Source organism: Dasypus novemcinctus, chromosome 1, assembly GCF_030445035.2.
Source record: "Dasypus novemcinctus isolate mDasNov1 chromosome 1, mDasNov1.1.hap2, whole genome shotgun sequence".
Lineage (NCBI taxonomy): Eukaryota > Metazoa > Chordata > Mammalia > Cingulata > Dasypodidae > Dasypus > Dasypus novemcinctus.
Genome location: NC_080673.1, coordinates 167,721,877 through 167,742,566, shown reverse-complemented (window position 1 = coordinate 167,742,566; position 20,690 = coordinate 167,721,877). Strand labels below are relative to the sequence as shown.

Genomic DNA, 20,690 nt, shown 5'->3' with positions numbered 1-20,690 from the left:
TAGAGTGACACCCAACTCTCTCAGGATTACCAATTTGAGTACATTTTTTTTAATGGCCACTAGAATGAGGAGCTCAAACTATAAGGAAATAAAAAGTTATACTAAAAGTAGGTGCAAAATTAAATTTTACCTTACTTAGGGGATTGATTTTATTAGGCTGAACCATATGAAATGGATGTTTTTGTCAGTCAAAAGCAATCACATGTTAGCACTTGCACATGGTTCAAGTTAGACTCAGGAATTTTTCGATTCTGGATTTTCTGTTTTCTCTCCTAAGTTTAACCTATTTCTGGTCCTGCACTTCTCAGATTTGCCTTCAAATTCCATGTATCCTTGAACCAGTTGTGGTCTTCCCTGAGTTCCTCTAGCTAACCCTACCTTCATTCTATAAACATTGATTGAGTACCTTTTCTGAACTAGGGACTGAGCAAACTGCTTCTGAGGCAAGGGCAGATGGAAGTTATGACCCAGCATTTCAGGAGCTCAGGGTCTGGTGAGAAAGGAAAGCTTTTACAAGATACATAATCAACTGGATGATAGAAAAATGCCCAGAGAGTTACAGAGAATCAAGGAGCATCATGCTTGGGTGAAGAGGTGAGAAAGTTGTTCAAAGAAGAGTTGACCTTTGGATTGTTTCTTGAAAGATTTCTAAGATTTCCTGAGTGGACCAAGGCAGGAAGGGCATTATTGGCAGGCATGATACCATATGCAAGGGTCTGGAGGCATGGGAGAGGACTGGATGTTCTGGGAAGGGACCAACAACCTGACAGTGCGGAAAGAAGTGGCCTGAACACAGTCTGCCACTCTTCCCTGTGACCCACACATGAACCCCATGCTTACAACCAGAAATGTGTTGCCTTGGCTTTGGAGACGGGACGGGAACATAGGCTGATTCCCTTCTTGGGGTAACATGACATCAAACAGCAGAGAAAGCCCTGCTCACACATTCCTTTCTCTTTTGCTCCCACACATATATAAACTTTCCTCCAAACTACTACATGTGTGCATCATATGACACCTGGCCAACCCTACTGCTGTATTTCTTCCTGGAGAAGAGGGAATGGGGTCCATCACCCAAGGCATGAGCTTGAAAGTGATGAACATAGATGGTCTTCCCGCATCAGCTGTGGAGCAAGACCCACTGGCCATGGGGGATGGACATGCACTAGTGAAGCAGACCGTGCTTTGTCCCTTCTCTATGTGAGTAAATGTTGTTCCATCCCATGCCCATGTGAGTCGTGCTATTGTTGGCAACCCCGAGAGCTGCAAACTGTGGAGTTGGTTGGGACCTAGGACTGCTGTTCCTGGTCACGGTGATGTTACGCTCTTTGCTACCCTCCATGAGGTACAACTCCTCCCCTGGAGGGTGGGACAGGTGTCTCTTTCCTTGATGGCTAGGAGGCAAGGAGGAAAGGGGAGTTAGGTGCCAGATCTTAAAGAAGCATGACATTTTCTTCCTTTATCATGTGGGTGAGCCACTGAATTTTTCTAATCAGGGAAGTGATATGTTTGCTTTTGAAATATAATTTTAAAGAATTCAGGAGATGCTGTTTTCTTTCTGTGACATGAGATGAGAAGGGAAGAATCAAGCAAAATTGAGTGAGATGTATAGACTTTAAAAATTAATTTTATTGCTTTTCTACTTATAAAAGAAATACAAATTCGTTCTAAATAATTCAAACATTATAAAAGTATATGATGTAGAAAGCAAAGCTCCCTGAAATCCAATCCCCAGACCCAAACCATCAGTGTACTCGTTTAGATTCTGTATTAGTCAGCCAAAGGAGTGCTGATGCAAAATACCAGAAATTGGTTGGTTTTTATGAAGGGTATTTATTTGGGGTAGAAGCTTACAGATACCAGGACATAAAGCATAAGGTACTTCCCTCACCAAAGTCTGTCTTCACGTGTTGGAGCAAGATGGTTGCTGATGTCTGAAAGGGTTCAGGCATCCTGGGTTCCTCCCATCCTGGGGCTAGCTTCTCTTTCCTCTGTGTGCTTAATTCCTGGGCCTCCAGCTTAAGGCCTCAGCATCAAACTCCAACATCAAAACTCCAACATCAAAAACCCTTAACTCTGTCCTTTGCCATGCCTTTTATCTGGCACAAGAGGTTTACATAATTACTTAATCAAGTAAACCAATGAATCCAATATAATCCAATATGCCCAGAGGAAAAGATCAGTTTACAAACATAATCCAATATTTCTTTTGGAATTCATCAATAATACCAAACTGGTACAGATTCCTTCAGACTTTTATCTCAATGCATAAAGTATATATTAATGTAACTTTCTCCATACTAGTAAATACAGATCTGCCTCATGCCTTTTTAAAATGGTTGTATACTTTTCTATTATATTAATGGACTATAATTTATTTAATCAATCCTTATTTAGTGGACATTCAGGCTTCATTATAAATAATGTTGAGATGAACACCTTTTTACATAAACCTTTGCAAAGTTGTGTGGGTATTTCTATAGGATATATTCTTAGAAATCCTTCAAGGAACTGACATGAAAGGAATGATAACAATATTTTAATAGATATTGCCAAATTGCCATCATAAAGGTTGTATCAATTTATGTCCAAACTATTAGGGGAGTGGGGTTTTAAAGGTAGTCTGTTCTTATCAGAGACATGGCAGAACCTCGGGACTCTTCATCGAGCTCTGTGAATGTCGGTAGTTCCAACATCTCTCTGGTTTCTGATAAATTAACATTAACAGCAGCCTGAAGGTTTGCCCAAAACAGCCTACATTTACGCCTATCCTTGGGCCATTCCAAGTATGTTTTCTTTTCCATGAGCGCTCTCAGCTTATGATACTTGGTGGGAATGCAGTAGAGTGGAATGGGTTCCAGCAAAATGAAGATTAAGTAATTGGGATTTTCATGGGAGAGATTGCAGTGGGCAAAGCAGGCATCATAATGGCACCACTCACTCTGGACAAAGCTAGGAGACAAAACAAAGATGGACTTATAGCTTTTTTCAATGCAGCTTCTGATATTTTCAGCAATGCTCTTGCCAGGATCAAAGTGTCTCTCATGAAGGCAAATCGACACAGAACCATCATCTTTCTCTAGGTTGGGAATCAATTCATTCTTCACCCAGAGAGAATTGTGTTCACTGTATGAAATAAATGCATGGAATTGGATATTTCTCTTTAGCTGTTCTTGAGTTGTCATCCTAACTTCATGCCATGTCTTTGCCCATTGACACAGCATCCTGAGATACCACAGGAAATCAAAGTGGACACAGCAGAAAGCCACTGCCACCCCCAGAGTCAGCATGATGACCACGATGGTGACAATCAACAGAGCTGTGTTGCACGATAACTCGGGTAGATGAACATCCTTTAACTGAGTCCCCCTTAGATTCAAAGGATATTCACAGATGTATGAATCTGACCATCCAACCATCATGCCCTCTGAATTTTTTTCAAGCTGAATGAAGTCTCTTAATTCACAGGTACACCGGAATGGATTTCTTCCTGCATTGAGAGTTCTCACTTGCTGGCAATTCTGAAAAAAATCTAGAGAAGGGCTGAGAATTAAGTTCATTTCAATGTCCAGAATTGAGAGTTTTCTGAAGTGACTGCACCCTGGGAGATCAGTTAGAAAATTAAATGCAATGTGTAGTTCTTGTAAAGACGTCAGATGAGCAATCTCTTTAGGGACAGTTTGAATTTTGTTATTATTCAAGTCAAGTATTTGAATATTTGGGGGCAAGCACCTGAAAACAGAATCAGCAAATTTATTGGATGACAGGTTCACTGTGACCACAGTTTCTGGCCAGGAACAATTTTCATCATTTTCATGTTGCAATAGGTTTTGGCTCAGATCTAAGTGCTTCAAGGGTGTGCTGTTAGCAAAGGAACTCACTAAGGAAAGTGTTTCCAGTTTATTACCCGTCAAAATGAGCGTTTTCAAATGAGGCAATTGGATAGGATTTTTAAACAGGTCATCTGTTAAGATATTGCTTGCAAAATTTAAATATTGGAATCTTGTAGGGTAATCAGGAAAAAGCATGTGTGGCATTTGTGCATCTGATATTGTCAGGTTTTCCAAATCCATTTTAGTAAAAAGCAGATAAACTCTATCTTGTGGAATATGAAAAACTCTGAAGTGTACATGCTCCAATTTTATTGTTCTCATTACAGTATTTGAGTAGTTAAATGAATTGTGGTTGAGGTAAACCTTACCTCCAAAAGTCACATTTTGGATCTGGAAGTATTCCACTGATGAATGCCAAACAAGCTGGAAGATGAGGAAAAGGTCATCCCAGAGTAAATCAACTTCATTAAGTAACAAAGTAGATGTTTTAGCATTTTCTAAAATAAGACTGGGTTGAGTTTCATAACTTGCAAATTGGCTTTTGCCATCTATATTTGTCATTTCTAATATTTTTGCAGTCTTCATTCCATCACGCAAAAGAACCCAGAAATTTGTGTCCATTGGTACAAAAATGTGAAGTTTTGTTGTGTTTAGGAGGGGCAGACTGCCTTCTTCATAATGAGAAAGAGTTTTCAAGCCTAAGAACACAGTATTTAGATGCAAATGAGCAATTTTCTGGAAGTCTGACTTTCGTATTTTTGCCCCACTCAAGCCTAGGATTTCCAGTTTTGACAGGCTGCCAATCTCCTCACAGATAGGCACAGTGTCAAAGTCATTGAAAGAAAGGTCTAAATGTCTGAGACCTGCCAGTGAATAGCAAGTTACAGCTTTCAGTCTGTTGTAAGACAAATCTAAATATCTTAACTCCTTATTGAATTCGAAGACCTTGATAGCCAGCTGTTGGATTCTGTTATGGCACAGAATCAGAACTTTCAGTTTGGAGACAGAACGAAAATCTGAACTCTGAAGCTGAAAAAGAAGATTGTAGGATAAATCCAGCGTGGTTGTGGTTGGAGTCAAATCTGCAGGGACCTTTCTCAGAGACATACTGGAGTAGTTGGTAGTCAATTCACTTTCTTCTGGCAGTTTTGGGTTCCCACCCTGCACTGACAGAACAATACTACAAAATATGCAAATGTTTCTGATCAGTATCATTGTATTTCCAAGGACCTGATCACTGGCTCCCTTATATGAATGGTGAAGATGAGTTCAAAACCCTAGAAAGATAGTATAAAATGTTAGGCATTTATTTGGTTTGTTAAATCCTATAGGATTTTTTTTTTTTTTTATGCCAACCCCTGACTATACACGTCAAGAATTTAGAACAGGTTCCCAACCTGTAGAGTCAAGTCTCTGGCTACTTCTCCAAGCCTGGCTGGTTGTATCCAAACCGGTTACTAAAGCTACATTCCCATTTTTGAGGTGAATCAGTATTCGCCGAGGTTAGAAGTATAATAGCTGGCTGAAGTGCCTCTTTCCTAACTCATCTTAGGAACTCCATTGGCACATCATAATCAATACCCTCCTCACATCCATTTTTTTAATTAATGTAATTATTTTATTAGAGAAGCTGTAGGTTTACAGAAAAATCATGCAAAAAATACAAAGTTCCCATATACCCTTCCCCTATTACCACCTTACATTAATGTGATAACTTTGTTATAGTTAATGAAACGATATTATAGTTGTACTACTGACTATAGTTCATAGTTTACATTAGGGCTCACTTTTTGTGTTATATAGCTCTGGTTCTTTTGTTTGTTTGTGTTTTGTTTTGTTTTGTTTTTAGGAGGTATTGGGGATTAAACCTGGGACCTCGTACATGGGAAGCTGGCACTCAACCACTGAGCTACACCACTCCTCCCTGTTTATTTTTCAAAATTTTTATTCTGCGAAAACATAAGTTAATGCTTAACGCTTATCTGGGGTGATGGAAAAGTTTTGGTAACGGACGGTGGTAAGGGTAACACAACATTGTGAACATAATTAAGAGCACTAGTCTATGTATTTGAATGTGGTTAAAAGAGGAAGTTTCACATCCATTTTTGATAGTCTCAAGAAAACTGAAAGTAAGTTTTTATCTGTGGACCCCTGAATTAATGTATGGGATTGTTCCTCAACTTTTGTATTTGTGGGCATAGGGAGTCCCTTGGACATGTAACTGGCTCTCAGCCAAACTTACCCATACACATGGAAGGTACAAAACAAAGGAGTAAACACAGTGCCTCCATACATCTTCAGGTTGGTGGCAAAAGCAATCTGGATCACTGTCAAATAATAGAACAATAATAAAAACATCTACCATTTTGGGGGGACTTCCCATATGCCAAGATTTATAGTAAAAGCTTCATATACACTATCTCATTTAACTCACATAACTCCATTTTACAGATGAGGAAACTTGTGGATGTTCTAGAAATCTGAGAACTTTGAAAAAAAAAGTCAGGCTTCAACTTGTTTGATTAGATGCAAACAGGAGTGGTAAGAGAACTAAGATGTTCACAATTTTCAATTTTCAAGATATTTCTTGAGTATCTACTCTTCTAGGAGTTTTTCTAGGTCCTGGGGATACAGCAGTGAACCAAAACAGACAGAATTTCTGTTCCAACACAGTTTACATTATAGTGAAGGAGGTAGGAGAAGAAAGACTATAAACAAAATAAAAAATTTGTAATGTGTTAGGTAATTGTAAGAGCTAGAAAGAAAAATAACTAAGGTAAAGGAGACAGAGTGTTACTGGGAGGCAGACATTTTACATAGGATGATCTAGAAATTCCACTCCGAGAAGGACACCTTCATGAAGAGACCTGGAGGAAATGAGGGAGCAAGCCACTTGCTGCCTGTGGACAAAGTATTCTGGAGAAGGAGAACAGCAAATACAAGTTCAAATACCCTGAAGTGAGGCACGCTTGGAAAATTTGAGGAATGACTGAAACGGAGTTGGGGGGAGGATAGGAGGAGAAATAAGACCATGTAAGAACTTGGCGCTTTCCTCTGAAATGAGAAGCCAATGGAGGATGTAGAGGAAAGAAGTGACAGGTTCTGATGTACAATTTTAAAAGATTCTTCTGATTGTTGTGTGGAAATGACTGGAAATGTCCAAGGCTGGCAGAGAAGACTCCTTATTCCTTGTGAGACTATAGAGTAACTCGTGCAAGAAAGAAACCAGAAGGGGAGGTGACGAGAAGTGGTTAGATTCTAATATAAGTTAGTAAAGTCTTCAACTCTCTGTCCTCCCCATACCAGGCATTCTTGAGCACTAACACATTGACCTGCAGTCTCCTGCAGACTGGTCACACCAATAAATAAGCAGAAGTTTAAAAAAAAAAAAATCATCCTCAATGGAAGGAATATGTGTAGAAAGACTTCTCTGTACTTTTCATGCCAACCCGTTGTTCTGAGAGGCCATCTGCATGTGCATGTTGCATGCATGGACTTCTGGGGAAGTGGGGAAAAAAAGGCTGACTTAAAACAAAATGATACCGGGACTATTACCTCACTCTCATCTGGATTTTCCTTTTTCTAGAAACTGACCACGTTTATTATCTTTTTTTAAATGAAGAAAGTCTAGAGAACATATGGATATCTCCCCAAAATAACTTAAAAATGAAAATATGTTATAAAACAGTTTCAAAGAAAATAGAAAAGGGGCAAATTTGCACAGAAATGCTCAACCATCTTATACCATAAATTAGATTTGCATATTACTTGCTCACTCTGTGCTCAGTGGAAGGAAAGTGTGAAAGGACTAGGAAGTGATGGGACTGAGGAGACGGAAACCCAAAACAGGCCTAGTATCTTCCCCTGAATTCACTGAGATATTCCATCCACTTTCATTTCCTCTAATCTATCTAAGGTAGTCTTTTCTTGGTTATCTCCTTTTTATTTAACATTTAATATAACATCCAGTGAATGAACATAAAAAGAAAGCCTCCATGATGCCAGTTTATGGCATGGGCATTTTCCAGATTTCAGGAATCCAGAAAAAATTAATTCTTTACTGTACCATAATTGCAATCCATTACCCACATCCAAGATGACCGGAGTAAATTATTCTATTTAATGAATTTATACATTTATATTTATTGGGTGATTGTAATAGCATCTATTTTGCAAATGAGACAGTGGTCACTTTGATATACTTTTGGATAACAGCAGCTAGCATTCTTTGAGCTAAGTAGTTAACAAAGATTAATCCCTACAAGAACAACTTTATAAGGGAGGTGTTACCACTATTTGCCTTCTATAGACATGAAGATTGACATTTAGGAAGTTTCTGTAATTCTCACTTTTACAAAGTTAAGAAATGGTAGAGATGAAGTCATGTCAGCCCAGAGCTTGAGCTCTTGGACATTCTGCTATCTTGCCTCTCTAGGTGAGTCAAGGCCAACCTGTTTTGCATAATATGTTATAATAAATCAATCACTAAGAAATCGTATCTCACTTAAATATGATGATTCTTTCATTTGAAGTTTCCTAATACATAGTCCAAGGAGATCAATGAGTAACTTAGCAAATGCCACTCAGTTTAGGTTTATATTAATTATTTACAAGGACTGAAATGGATTGAACCATTATGTTGAGCATTTTCAGGGCTATTGTGTTCAAAAGTACAATCATATTTAGGCAGTTTGGGATAGTTTATGGAGCCTCGGATGATAACACCAGAAACAACATGTGGTCTAGAAATAATCCGTAGCCTAACAAAATCAACATACACAGGCATTTGCTTTGGTTTTCCTCCTTCCAGGAAAATCAATCAAATGCAAGACAGATTTAGAATTTTCTCCTTTACCTAGTCAATGTTGTATTCCTTTACAATCTAATAACAGCTAAAATTTATTTAGCATTGATTATGTTCCAGGCTACACAAGTTCTCTCATGAACTTTACAACATCCTCTGAAGTAAACACTATTATTACCCACTAGAGAATGGAATGGTATAGGTAGGATTTGAAGCTAAGCAGTATGACTCCAGAATCCAGGCTTTCAATCAGAATAATATACTACCATATAAATCTACAGGATTTATTTTCTCTTAATTTTTGGTCATACAACTGTGGTAATAAGGTTAGCCGGGTTCGTCAGTTTGAAGTGCTTTTAGTTGCAAGTGACAGAAACCATAGAGGTTTATTTTTTTCATTTGACATGAGGTTTGAAGGTGGGTTGCTGCTGGCATTGATGATTTGAGGGCTTGGTGACAACAGTGGGACCTTGATAATACTTTGGTCTTTCTCTCATCTTCTCACTCACAGTCACAAAGAGGTTACGGCAGTTCTTGACATCACATGCTCATTCAAAGTTGGAAGAAGGAGCAAGAACATGCTAAAGTAGGAGAAAACAAAAACTTTCCTAGAAACATTCTCCCAACATTCCCCACTTCATCTTTCTCACTGGCAAGAATTTTGTCACTGCTAGCTGCAAAGTAGACCAGGAATAATTAGGCTTTTTTAAAAAATTTGTTACAAAATTTTTTTTTTTTAAAGATTTATTTATTTATTTAATTCCCCCCCCCCCTGGTTGTCTGTTCTTGGTGTCTATTTTGCTGCGTCTTGTTTCTTTGTCCACTTCTGTTGTCGTCAGCGGCACGGGAAGTGTGGGCGGCGCCATTCCTGGGCAGGCTGCTCTTTCTTTTCACGCTGGGCGGCTTTCCTCACGGGCGCACTCCTTGCGCGTGGGGCTCCCCCACGCGGGGGACACCCTTGCGTGGCACGGCACTCCTTGCGCGCATCAGCACTGCGCATGGGCCAGCTCCACACGGAGTCAAGGAGGCCCGGGGTTTGAACCGCGGACCTCCCATATGGTAGACGGACGCCCTAACCACTGGGCCAAAGTCCGTTTCCCACAAAATTTTTAAAAATCCTAATAAAGCTTATACAGACTCTACAGAAGAGGCAGATAAGAGAGCTGGGGATTTGGAACAGAATGAGTCTACTGTACTAGTACATCTGGGTTCAGATTATTTCTTTGGTAAATTATATCAAATTCAGGTTATATGTGATTTGGATTCTGCTATGCAATTAAGGAATTTTCATGGGGCTTCAACTTAAAATGAATATAAAAATATTTTATGTTAAAGCTTACATAAAAAATTCAATTCAATAAAATTTCGATGAACAAAATAGGTAACACTGAATAATTCATTTCACAAAACCTGTGTTTTTGTGAATAACTACTAATGATTATTTTAGAAGAATGTTACGTATACTTTTTAAAGAGTTATTTATTTATTTATTTCCCCTCCCCACCCACCCCCCACTCCAGTCGTCTGTTCTCTGTGTCTATTAGCTGCGTGTTCTTCTTTGTCCTCTTCTGCTGTTGTCAGTGGCACAGGGAATCTGTCTCTTTTTGTTGCGTCATCTTGCTGCATCAATTCTCCATGTGTGTGCGGCGCCATTCCTGGGAAGGCTGAACTTTCTTTTGCTCTGGGCGGCTCTCCTTACTGGGCGCACTCCTTGTACGTGGGACTCCCCTATGTGGGGACACCCCTGCGTGGCAGGGCACTCCTTGCGCACATCAGCACTGCACATGGGCCAGCTCCACACGGGTCAAGGAGGCCCGGGGTTTGCACCGCGGACCTACCATGTGGTAGACGGACGCCCTAACCACTGGGCCAAGTCCACTTCCCTATGTATACTCTTTGCTGAATCATATTACAGGATCTTAGTTTTGCAAGAAGGTTTATTACCTGAAACTGCACAAAAATTCAGGAAACTTGGATGGTTCTCAGAAAATAGAGAGGAGAAATAGAGAAAATGAGGAGAAAGTGTTCTCTCCTTAGTTCGTCATGGACGCCTCTGAGAGTCAATCCCATGTTGTTCCTTACACGCAGGCAGCTCTGTTCCCTCTGTGCCACGTTTAAGCATAAGAACCCTTGCTATTGCTGGAACCCTAGAGCTGGATATGGGTCTCTACCATTTGCAGAACCCCCTGATCTTTCCTTTTCCCCTCACTGTTCTGTTTCTATAGTTTAAGGAGCACTATCCTTCCCACTCCCCAGTTGGTACAACTCAACCTCATCTTTCAAGGAGTTTAGGCTTCTACAACATACAACAAGAAAACACAATGAGCAGGACTTATCTTCTTGAAATACAAAGGAAGACTTGGGTAGAGGTGAAAATATATCAAGAAAATAGACAAATTAATATTGTAATAGATGAATTCTGTGCAGCAGTTCAATCTACTGAACCCAGCTAACCCGAGGATCAATGTCTTCAGTTGCTTCCAACAGCCCAAGTTGAAATGGTTAGGAAGGCTTTTATTCTGCAAGATGGAGTTCTAACTATTAGTTACAAAGCTTATCCAACTCATCTGTCCTCACACAAATATACTACTTTTTCCCTGCTCCTCTCCCCCCTACTCCTAGAACTTCCTAGTAAAAGCAAGAATGAAACAACATGAAAGAAAGAATTGGTGGGCGGCGGACTTGGCCCAGTGGTTAGGGCATCCGTCTACCACATGGGAGGTCCGCGGTTCAAACCCCGGGCCTCCTTGACCTGTGTGCAGCTGGCCCATGCGCAGTGCTGATGCGCGCAAGGAGTGCCGTGCCGCGCAGGGGTGTCCCCTGCGTAGGGGAGCCCCACGCACAAGGAGTGTGCCCCGTAAGGAGAGCCGCCCAGCACAAAACAAAGTGCAGCCTGCCCAGGAATGGTGCCACACACACGGAGAGCTGACACAACAAGAAGACACAACAAAAAGAGACACAGATTCCTGTGTCGCTGACAACAACAGAAGCGGGCAAAGAAGACGCAGTGAATAAACACAGAGAACAGACAACCAGGGCGGGGAGGGGAGAGAAATAAATAAAGAAATCTTTAAAAAAAATAAAAGAAAAGAAAGAAAGAATTGGTTAACGCAACAAAGCACAAGTTGAGTAGTTGGCTTATAAATTTCCCAACCAGAGAAGATAAGTAGTGGCTTGTTTATACTCTGTCAACAAGGTGATGGTCTAGGATCTAGACATGAACATCTGCCTAGAAGAGAGACTTCCTAAGATGCCAATAACTGAGCTATACTGTGGTTTTCCGCAAGGAGTTTAGTTTATTTTTAGAATTGTTGAGAATTGATGTCATTCTGTGATTTTTCGATCTAGCTCCACCATTTTAATTCTTCACTTGCTTATTTTTGTAATGCAACTGTGTTTTTTACAGTCAACAAAATCTAACACGTGTAGCACTTTGTGCCTTTGCTAAATGTATGAAATGCATTTGTTATCTAAGTCTTGTCTTTGCTCATTCAAGATTTTCTTTATTTAGAAGTGTTTCACGTGCATATGACCTAAATTTCAAATATAAACCACCAAATAGTTTCATTGTGAATGATGTACAGTGAATTTAGATGCCAATGCATTTAATGGTTTCCAGGAAGGGAAAGAGATTGGGTTACTTGATGGTGGTGCATATGAGGAGGGATGGCTATTTACCATAATTATTCAATCTCTTAGAAGTAGTTTTCTTTAGTTAGAGATGTGCTTTTGGATGGAAGGTCCCAATATATACCTTATAGTTCACCTTTTCACCTTGGGACATTGTTTAGAAATGCAGCTTTCAAAGGCTCCAGCTGAGCCTTACTAAATCAGAACCCAGTGGTGATGGGGTGGTGGAGGTTGCAGAATTTGGATTTTAAAAAAGCTCTCTGGGCAGCAGACTTGGCCCAGTGGTTAGGGCATCCGTCTACCACATGGGAGGTCCATGGTTCAAACCCTGGGCCTCCTTGACCCATGTGGAGCTGGCCCATGTGCAGTGCTGATGTGCGCAAGGAGTGCCGTGCCACGCAGGGGTGTCCCCCGCATAGGGGAGCCCCACATGCAAGGAGTGCGCCCCGTAAGGAGAGCCGCCCAGCGCGAAAGAAAGTGCAGCCTGCCCAGGAATGGTGCTGCACACACAGAGAACTGACACAGCAAGATGACGCAACAATAAGAAACACAGATTCCCATGCCACTGACAACAAAAGCGGACAAAGACGATGCAGCAAATAGACACCGAGAACAGACAACAGGGGTTGGGGGGAAGGGGAGAGAAATAAATAAATAAATAAACAAATCTTTGGGGGGGGGGAAAGCTCTCTGTATTAGTCTGCCAAAGGGGTGCTGATGCAAAGTACCTAATATCTGTTGGCTTTTTAAAAGGGTATTTATTTGGGATGAAAACTTACAGTTACAAGGCCCTAAAGAGTCCAGCTCAAGGTTGCTTTCTCACCAAAGTCAGTTGCCACCTGTTGAAGGAAGATGGGCGCTGATCTTTGCCTGGTTTCCCCTTTCCCTCTGGGCTTCCAGTCCTCTCTTCTGGTTAGGGCTTATCTCTCAGGGCTTCCTATATCTCAGCTGCAGGCTGGCACAGGGCTGGGTCTCTCAGGGCTTCCTCTCTTTCCTGGCATAGGGCTCATTTTTTCCCAGGTTTTGTACATCAGTCTCAGCTTTCTTCCCAACAGCTTCTGTATGCTATCAAGCAATTGGCTCTTCTCTCTCAGGGTCTGCAGGATCAAAAATGACAAAGCTCTCTCTTTTTCTGTGTGTCTTCTTGAATGATGTCTGTTTATATAGCCCACCAAGGGGGCGGGGACTCAACCTGTGTCATGCCTTATTGATGTGTTCAAATCAAAGCCCTAATCTTAACAGGTAATTTAATCAAGAGCCCCTCAACTGAATTCAATATAATCAAATTGTATTACACCCAGAATAGATTAATTTATAAACAATCTTTCTCTTTGTGGGATTCATAAATAATCTCAAACTGCCACACTCTCCAAATGATCCTAATGATGAATTTGTTAGGAAAGTATATTCTAGCAATTTGAATTTTAGAGAGAACTGGAATGTAATTTAGATACTATAACTAGGTTCTGGGAGGTTGGTAAGCAAAGAAAAAGGAAGAGCTGATGGGGTCCCCGAAGAGTAGCACAACCCTTGACCACAAAGCAACTTTTGGAAAATCCAATTTTGCTTGGTGCTGGCCTTTATGCCCTGATCTTGACAGGAGATATTTCTAGGTTATTGTACTGTCTACTGTGACTAGGTGTATTGTCATTAGTTTTCACTAGTGAATAGCAGAAAAATGAGGAGACTTGGAAAGAGAAAATTTGTTTTTCCACTTGCTTTTTCCAGCAACTAAGAAAAGGCAGCTGCAAACTTGGAATTTTAGTTTGCTCAAATTAGGTCAGTCCTTATCTCTGACAATAATATCTTGAGTTTATACAGCACTTTCTAAAGCCCTTTCAAGTCTCAGACAGGTAATCACAGAGATTATCATTTCATTTTCCTATTTGAGTCTCACATGAGCCTCATGTCAGAGTCAGGTAGATGTAATCACCCCACTGCAAAAGTAGGGGAGAAACTCAGCATTCTTTCCCAAGCCTTCTGCAGGACCATGCTTCAATGTAAGTGATTATGATGTTGTTGGGGGTCCAGCCAGTGGAAGGTATCAGCCACCCATGCAAGAAAGGCTCTTGGAACCTGGGACTTCATGGACTCAAATCACTGCAAATAAACTCTTCACCTGGCTAAACTCAGGTCTTACATTTCAATATCTTCTTCTATGATATCTTCCAACATTGCCCCAAACCTGGGTGGTGCACTATCCTATATGCTCCCCCAACACCCTCTGTATAGCTCTATCAAGGCAAACATTACAAACAATTTTCCTGTTTTGGTATAAATATCTGTTTACATGCTGTCTCTTTGTGAGAAAGCACTTTCTGTGAGAAAGGGATTCAGATTACATTACAATATAGTCTTCCCTTCTTCCTTAGCAGTATTTGTTTTGCTGGGCACATGCTCACACTGCTAACGACTACAATCCCAGCAATTAGGTGTGGCCACATGCTTATATTCTGGCCAATGGATAGTGAACGGAAGTGAAATGTGCGCTCCCAGGAGATGCTTTTAAAGGGAAAGGAACGTGCCCCTCCCTTCAACCCCTTCTTGTTTTCTGTACCCTGGACTGTAATGTAGACATGGGAGAAAGCTGTTTTTAACTACACAGAAAGGTCAACATGCAGAGATGGCAGATCAACAAGATAGTAGGAACTTGGGTTCCTGACCCTGTTAAACTGCCATTACACTAAGGTCATATATGATAGAGAAAAAAATCACTATCTTATTTAAGCCATTGTATTTTGGGGTCACTTGTTAGAGCAGCTAGCCTGAGCCCTAACTAATGCACTATCACACTTAGAATAAAATCCAAACTCCTAATACTGACTGCTTACAACACCCGCCATGAGTTGCTCTTGCCTCCTTCTAGAACATCATTTCATACTGCTCTTTTCCCTTGCCAGCCACACTCTCTTCAAACTGTCTTTCTTTTTGTTCCTTGGCCAATCCCAGCTTATTCCAACCTTAGGGCATTTGCTAATTTTCACCTCGGCTTCATGCTCTCCCCCCTTGATCTTCCCTTGGCTGTCTCCTTCTTTTCACTTAGATCTTGACTTAAAGTTCATCTCCTCTAAGAGACCCACCTTGACCACCTAACCTAAAGTGGCCAACTTACTAGTAGTTACATAACCTTATTTTATTTCTCTATGGAGCAGAGTACTTACCACTATCTGAAATTTTGCTCATTTATTTGTTTTTTGACTGTCTCCTTCACCCCTTGCCCCCCCATGAGAGCAGACACCTGTCCATTTTGTTCAATGCTATATCCCCATCACATAGAATAATGCCTGGCCTATGGCACAAGCTCAGTAAACACTTGTTGAAAGCATGTATGTATGAATAAATAATGAATGAATGCCTTCAACTTTTTAATCCCCTAGTGCAAGGTGGTATATAATATACTTTAAAAATGTGTTGAATGAATGAATCCGTATTGTGAATTCCTGATATGGTATAATGCCTGGCAGTTAGAGAATGAATTAGGTGTTAGGAATGGATATTATTATGTTCAAGTTCAATGTTAACCACTCAGTCTCTGTGTAACTTGAACCTCTTAAAGGCTTAGTTATCTCATCTGTAAGATGGGGTTGATGCTGAGGAGTAAATCAGATAATATATGTAAATCACATAGTACAAAGCCTAGCATAAAACTGTTAATATCTTGTACACTGGCCCTTTCTGTCACTTTTACTGAACCTATCGTTGGTGCTAGGGTTGGTGTATACTCAGGAGACTTGAATCTTTGGACTAGTCATGTGCCAGCTGGGCCCTTAGTCTCAGCAGAGTTGCAACGCCTACTCTCTGGTTCATTGGTCTTACCCAGGTCAGCTAAGAGAGAAGTGAAGATGGTCAACTACCACACCAGGGAACTGAGAGTGCCTACAACTGCAAGCAGGAGAATCACATCCATCAACCGTGTGGGATCTAAACCCCCTCTCGATTTAGACATGGAGTGGACATTACCATCCCAGGGTCCACAGAATGGAGGAATAAAATATGAATTTGAGTGGACTCACTAATATTCTACTATGAAACTATTGTGACTAGTAATGGAAGAAATTGTGGCATTGATGTGGAGAAAGTGGCCATGGTAGTTGCTGAGGGCAGGGAGAGGGAAGAAGAGATGTGATGTTGGGGCATTTTCGGGACTTGGAGTTGTCCTAAATGATACTGCAGGGTCAGATGCTGGGCATTGTATACCCTGCCATAACCCACTGAATGTATTGGAAGAGAGTGTAAACTACAATGTAAACTATTATCCATGTGGAGCAGCAGTGCTCCACAATGTATTCACCAAATGCAGTGAATGTGCCACAATGATGAAAGAGGCTGTTGATGTGGAGGAGTGGGGTGGGGTGGAGGTGGAGTATATGGGACCCTCTTACACATTTTTTAATGTAACATTTTTTGTGATCTATGTATCTTCAGAAAAATACAATTTAAAAAAAAAATGTTGCATTAAAAAAAAGTTTATAAATGGTAGCAGTTCTGAGGTCCAAGAATTAGGGTAAGACAAGAAAGACACTGGTTTCAGCCACAAAATTTAAGGGGGCACCAAAAAATCTCATTAGTAAAAAATATGATTTTTAAGTGCAAAAAGTCCATGATGAAAAAAGTATCAAAATTTTAAATAAAGACAGGATCAATATCACCAATATCCCTTTTGCCTCAAGCTTCAGTATGACTTAGAGTTATGTCATGCCACTTGTAACTGACAGTTATAGTCTTTAAGTCGTCAAAGGTACTTTCAAATTTACCATCTCAGAGTACTTAAATTTGCAGCAATTTACTTTAAGTTTCTAGGTCTGAGAGCTAAGGCCTAAAGAAATGCAGCAGGATCTCGCCCTCTTGATTTAGCCCATATCTGGGTTGAGATGCCACAGCTTCCATCTCTTACCTGACCCTGCAAACCCTCTGCTCAGCACCACCATTTCGTCTGGAAACCTTGTTGACTGCCTATAAGGAAGGGAAGGAGAGAAGCTAACTTTTTTTGAACTTCTCTTAATGTACTTAAATAAAAGGTATCTATCTCACAGGCAATGCATAATTATTACAGCATTTCATTGAAACTTTTTAAAAAATAGCACATAACCTTTGATTAAGGATACATTCAATAAATATTATATAGTATTATCATGTTACTACTACTACCACTATGCTGAAAACAAATGAAAAACAGAAAATGACTTTCCTTAATAGTTTATGATCTAAAGATCAGGTCAAAGACATCTTGAAATGTCAAAGAATATTTAATCATTCAATTTCTCTTTTCCCAATGATGCAAAGAAACAGAGAGGTGTTAAGTACCCACTGAATGTTGATCTTTGCAATATAAAGGTTAGAATGACTAACATTTTTTCAGTGTGTCCTATATGCCGGGTATAGGACAAAGTGCTTTCCATACATTACCTTCTTCAATCCCCTAAACAACACTGAAATGGTGGCCATTGTTATCTCTGTTTTATAAATGGAACAGCTAAAGCCTGGAGGTTAAGTAATTTGCCCAAAATGAGCCAGTGAAAAAGTGGTAGAGCAGGGATTCCAAGCCAGATTTTTCTGGTCCCTTCGGGATGGTAGACAAACCCAAACCAAAGGCATCTCAAATGCTGGGATGAAGTGGCTTAGGCTATGATTACTAAGGTCAACTCCGTTGACCTGGCTAGAAGCAAAGGTGGCCTCTTCCTCTCTCTTCACCCCTCTGCCTCTCTCCAAAGCAATATGCAGCTGCTCTGTGACACTCTTCTAGGTGCTCAGAGTTCAAGAGGCTTTGCCTTTGTGTAAATATATTCTTAAAACAGTTATAAATTTACAAAAAAAATTGAAATAAACTCGAGGAGTGCACACAGCCCTAATTAAGAGCTCTGTTTACACAATCTCTGAGAAACCCCTTCTAAGAATTAAATGCCTTGTAAAATAGAGCTATCAAAAGGTTGAACTGAAAAAATAAAAATACAAAGAAAAAAAAGGTTGAACTGAAGAAATGGAGGAGAAAGGGAAGAAGAAAAAGATGATGATGAAGAAAACCAGGATGGTAGACTATGAAAGTCCTCATCATGTGAAGTGGCATCATAATAATCACAAAAACATTAACTTTGACTGTCAGGGACCAAACATAGCTAAATCCAGCCAGAATTTTGTGATTTAGAATTTTAGCTTTTTATTGAAAAATATTTGAAATTCTGAAGTCCAATAAGATGATCTATGAAGAAAAATGTTTGAAATTCTGAAGTCCAATAAGATGATTTATGAAGAATATCTAAAATCATCGCATTAATGAAATGAGTAGGCATCAAAAAGGAACAGATAGTCTCTGCAATAAATACGAAGCAATAAAAAAGAGGATTAAATGCCTAGAGGATTTGAATCACCCTCCCCTCTACAGCAAGCACATGACCTTCTTTGGCCACTTTGGAGTTCTGAGGGAAACTGAGCAAGAACGACATTGCACAAGATCCAGCAAGATACCCTCGCTTTTGGAGGCACAACACAAATGCAAAACTTTTAAAACTGGCTAAAGAATCAACAAATATGCTTCAAATAGCCAAAGATCCCATCTATCAGATGTTGTTTACATGTATGCAATAAATAAAAAATGGGCAAAAACTTGCCACAATGTCTGGGAATGTCCACTCTGGATAGAAATGCTACCTAGAGCTGATCAGCAACCTGTGAAAGGAAACCCAAACCCTCACATACCTACAAGAAAATTCCTCATATAAATAGCCCCAAGACCACTAAACAGGCATCTTTAGATTATCGTAGGCAAGATAATAAATAGTAAGAATATTTATAAGACTACTTACGTGCCATCTACATTAGTGGAAGCTCTCTCCTTTTTAGAAAAGACCCAAGCTACTCATTTCTTCTCCATGAGTGTTAAAGATAACAGCTCTTACCTTCAACTTTGTGCCTTCTCAGTCAGAGCTGCAGGTGTGTGTGATTCAATGACAGGACCAGAGTTGTCTGTAGAAGCAGACTCAATCAGGTTTTACTGGAAGCTTTAACCTCCTTTGCCCTCTACTGCCTGCTGGTGGCATTACGTGTCACGTAAGTTCATTCTAAACTTAGAGCACTTCAGTGCCACCTTACCTCCAGACCAGTTATACCACTAATCTAATTGTTTGGCATGGTCAAGTGGTGATGAGAAGGAGTAGGAATCATGGCTCCATAATTTCAGCTATCTGATTGGAACAGCTGGGAAGGGGTTAGCTACAGGGCTTGTCTCGAAGTGAAGTGGTAAAACAAGCATGGTATTTTTCATGTATAATAGATTGCAGAACACAGATCAATTTTTAAAAAGCAAGACTTTTTGAGATGTTTTTATTTTTTACTGGACATGCGATTCAGGTGATGCTAATGGAGATCACTGGTGAAGATGGATTTTCCAAATGGATTTGTCTGCTGCAGGGTTGGGCATTTTAAAAAGGAATAATTGTAGTAGGTTTATGTAAATAGGAAATTGGGGGGTACGGTGGGTTCTTAAAACAAGAATTTCCTTTTTAAAGTATATATCTATATTTCTAAGTAGAAATGTAATGAATGCATTTCTACATCTATTGGAGGGGGAAATTAATACAATAAGTAACTGTATAAAGCAAAACAACAACAAAAAACAAACAGAAAAAAAAATCCAGTCCGCTCTACTGCCAACCTCTCTACGTAAATGTACACATGAAGACAGGTGCTGCAAGCATACCCATCAGGAATGTTGGAGAAGATATTCTTCATTCATTTGATGAACTAATCTCTAAAATCTCTTTAACCTCAGAAATTCTCAAACTACTATGATTAGTATACTCTCATTCTCTACTTGCTTCTCAAGAAAAAAACAATCATTCAGTGTTTCTGGTGTCCAAAGATGTGTTCTTCCTTGTCTAAGAGCCCAGCATGTTCAAACACATGACAGTGATTGGAGAAGGTTTCTTTAGCCATTTTTAAATTAATTTGCAAGAAGTTGATCCAAGTTAAGGAAAAGTATTCTGTGTCATCACCATTGTCTTCATCATCACCATTACCATGCTTGTCTTTATTTCCTAAATACTGGAAGTGTTACAGGACAAAACCATGATTCCTATTTGAAAGATGAGAAAACAAGAAACTTGCCCACGGTTGCCATCCAGTTAGAGATGGAGCCGAGATTTTGTATCTTATCTGTCTGTTTCCAAAGCCCCTGATTTTTTTCACTGCTCCAGGGCCCCAAGAGATTATATTCCCCTCTCTGTGCCTTCACCTGGAATCTTATTCCCAATTATAAAGAATAGTATGTTCAGAACATGAGCACGTACCGATAACCTTGTAATGAAATATTTTTATTCCCTTTCAATCTTTCCCCCATTCTCTCCTTTCCTCTTTTATTACCCTGTGCTTCAGAAATATCTGCCATGACCTCTCCCTGTGTGTGTGTCTGTCTTTCTCTCTGTCTCCTG

General features: G+C 40.0%; 1 protein-coding gene across 4 annotated transcripts; it reads right to left on the bottom strand.

Annotated features, from left to right (window-relative positions):
* Positions 1 to 1,609: 1,609 nt before the first annotated feature.
* Positions 1,610 to 19,240, bottom strand: TLR10 (toll like receptor 10). 4 transcript variants are annotated; one of them, XM_004459376.3, is made up of 5 exons: positions 19,161 to 19,240; positions 17,162 to 17,220; positions 6,076 to 6,160; positions 4,202 to 5,110; positions 1,610 to 3,532 (listed from the first exon to the last, which is right to left on the bottom strand). In XM_004459376.3, the coding sequence occupies exons 4-5, from the start codon at positions 5,046 to 5,048 to the stop codon at positions 2,613 to 2,615; spliced, it is 1,767 nt and encodes a 588-aa protein (XP_004459433.1). In that variant the 5' UTR covers positions 5,049 to 5,110; positions 6,076 to 6,160; positions 17,162 to 17,220; positions 19,161 to 19,240; the 3' UTR covers positions 1,610 to 2,612. The 4 variants fall into 4 exon arrangements, with proteins under 4 accessions (XP_004459433.1, XP_058155637.1, XP_058155638.1 ...); XM_058299654.1 differs by having other exon boundaries at positions 1,610 to 5,110; XM_058299655.1 differs by having other exon boundaries at positions 1,610 to 6,160.
* Between the last annotated feature and the right edge of the window lie 1,450 nt (positions 19,241 to 20,690).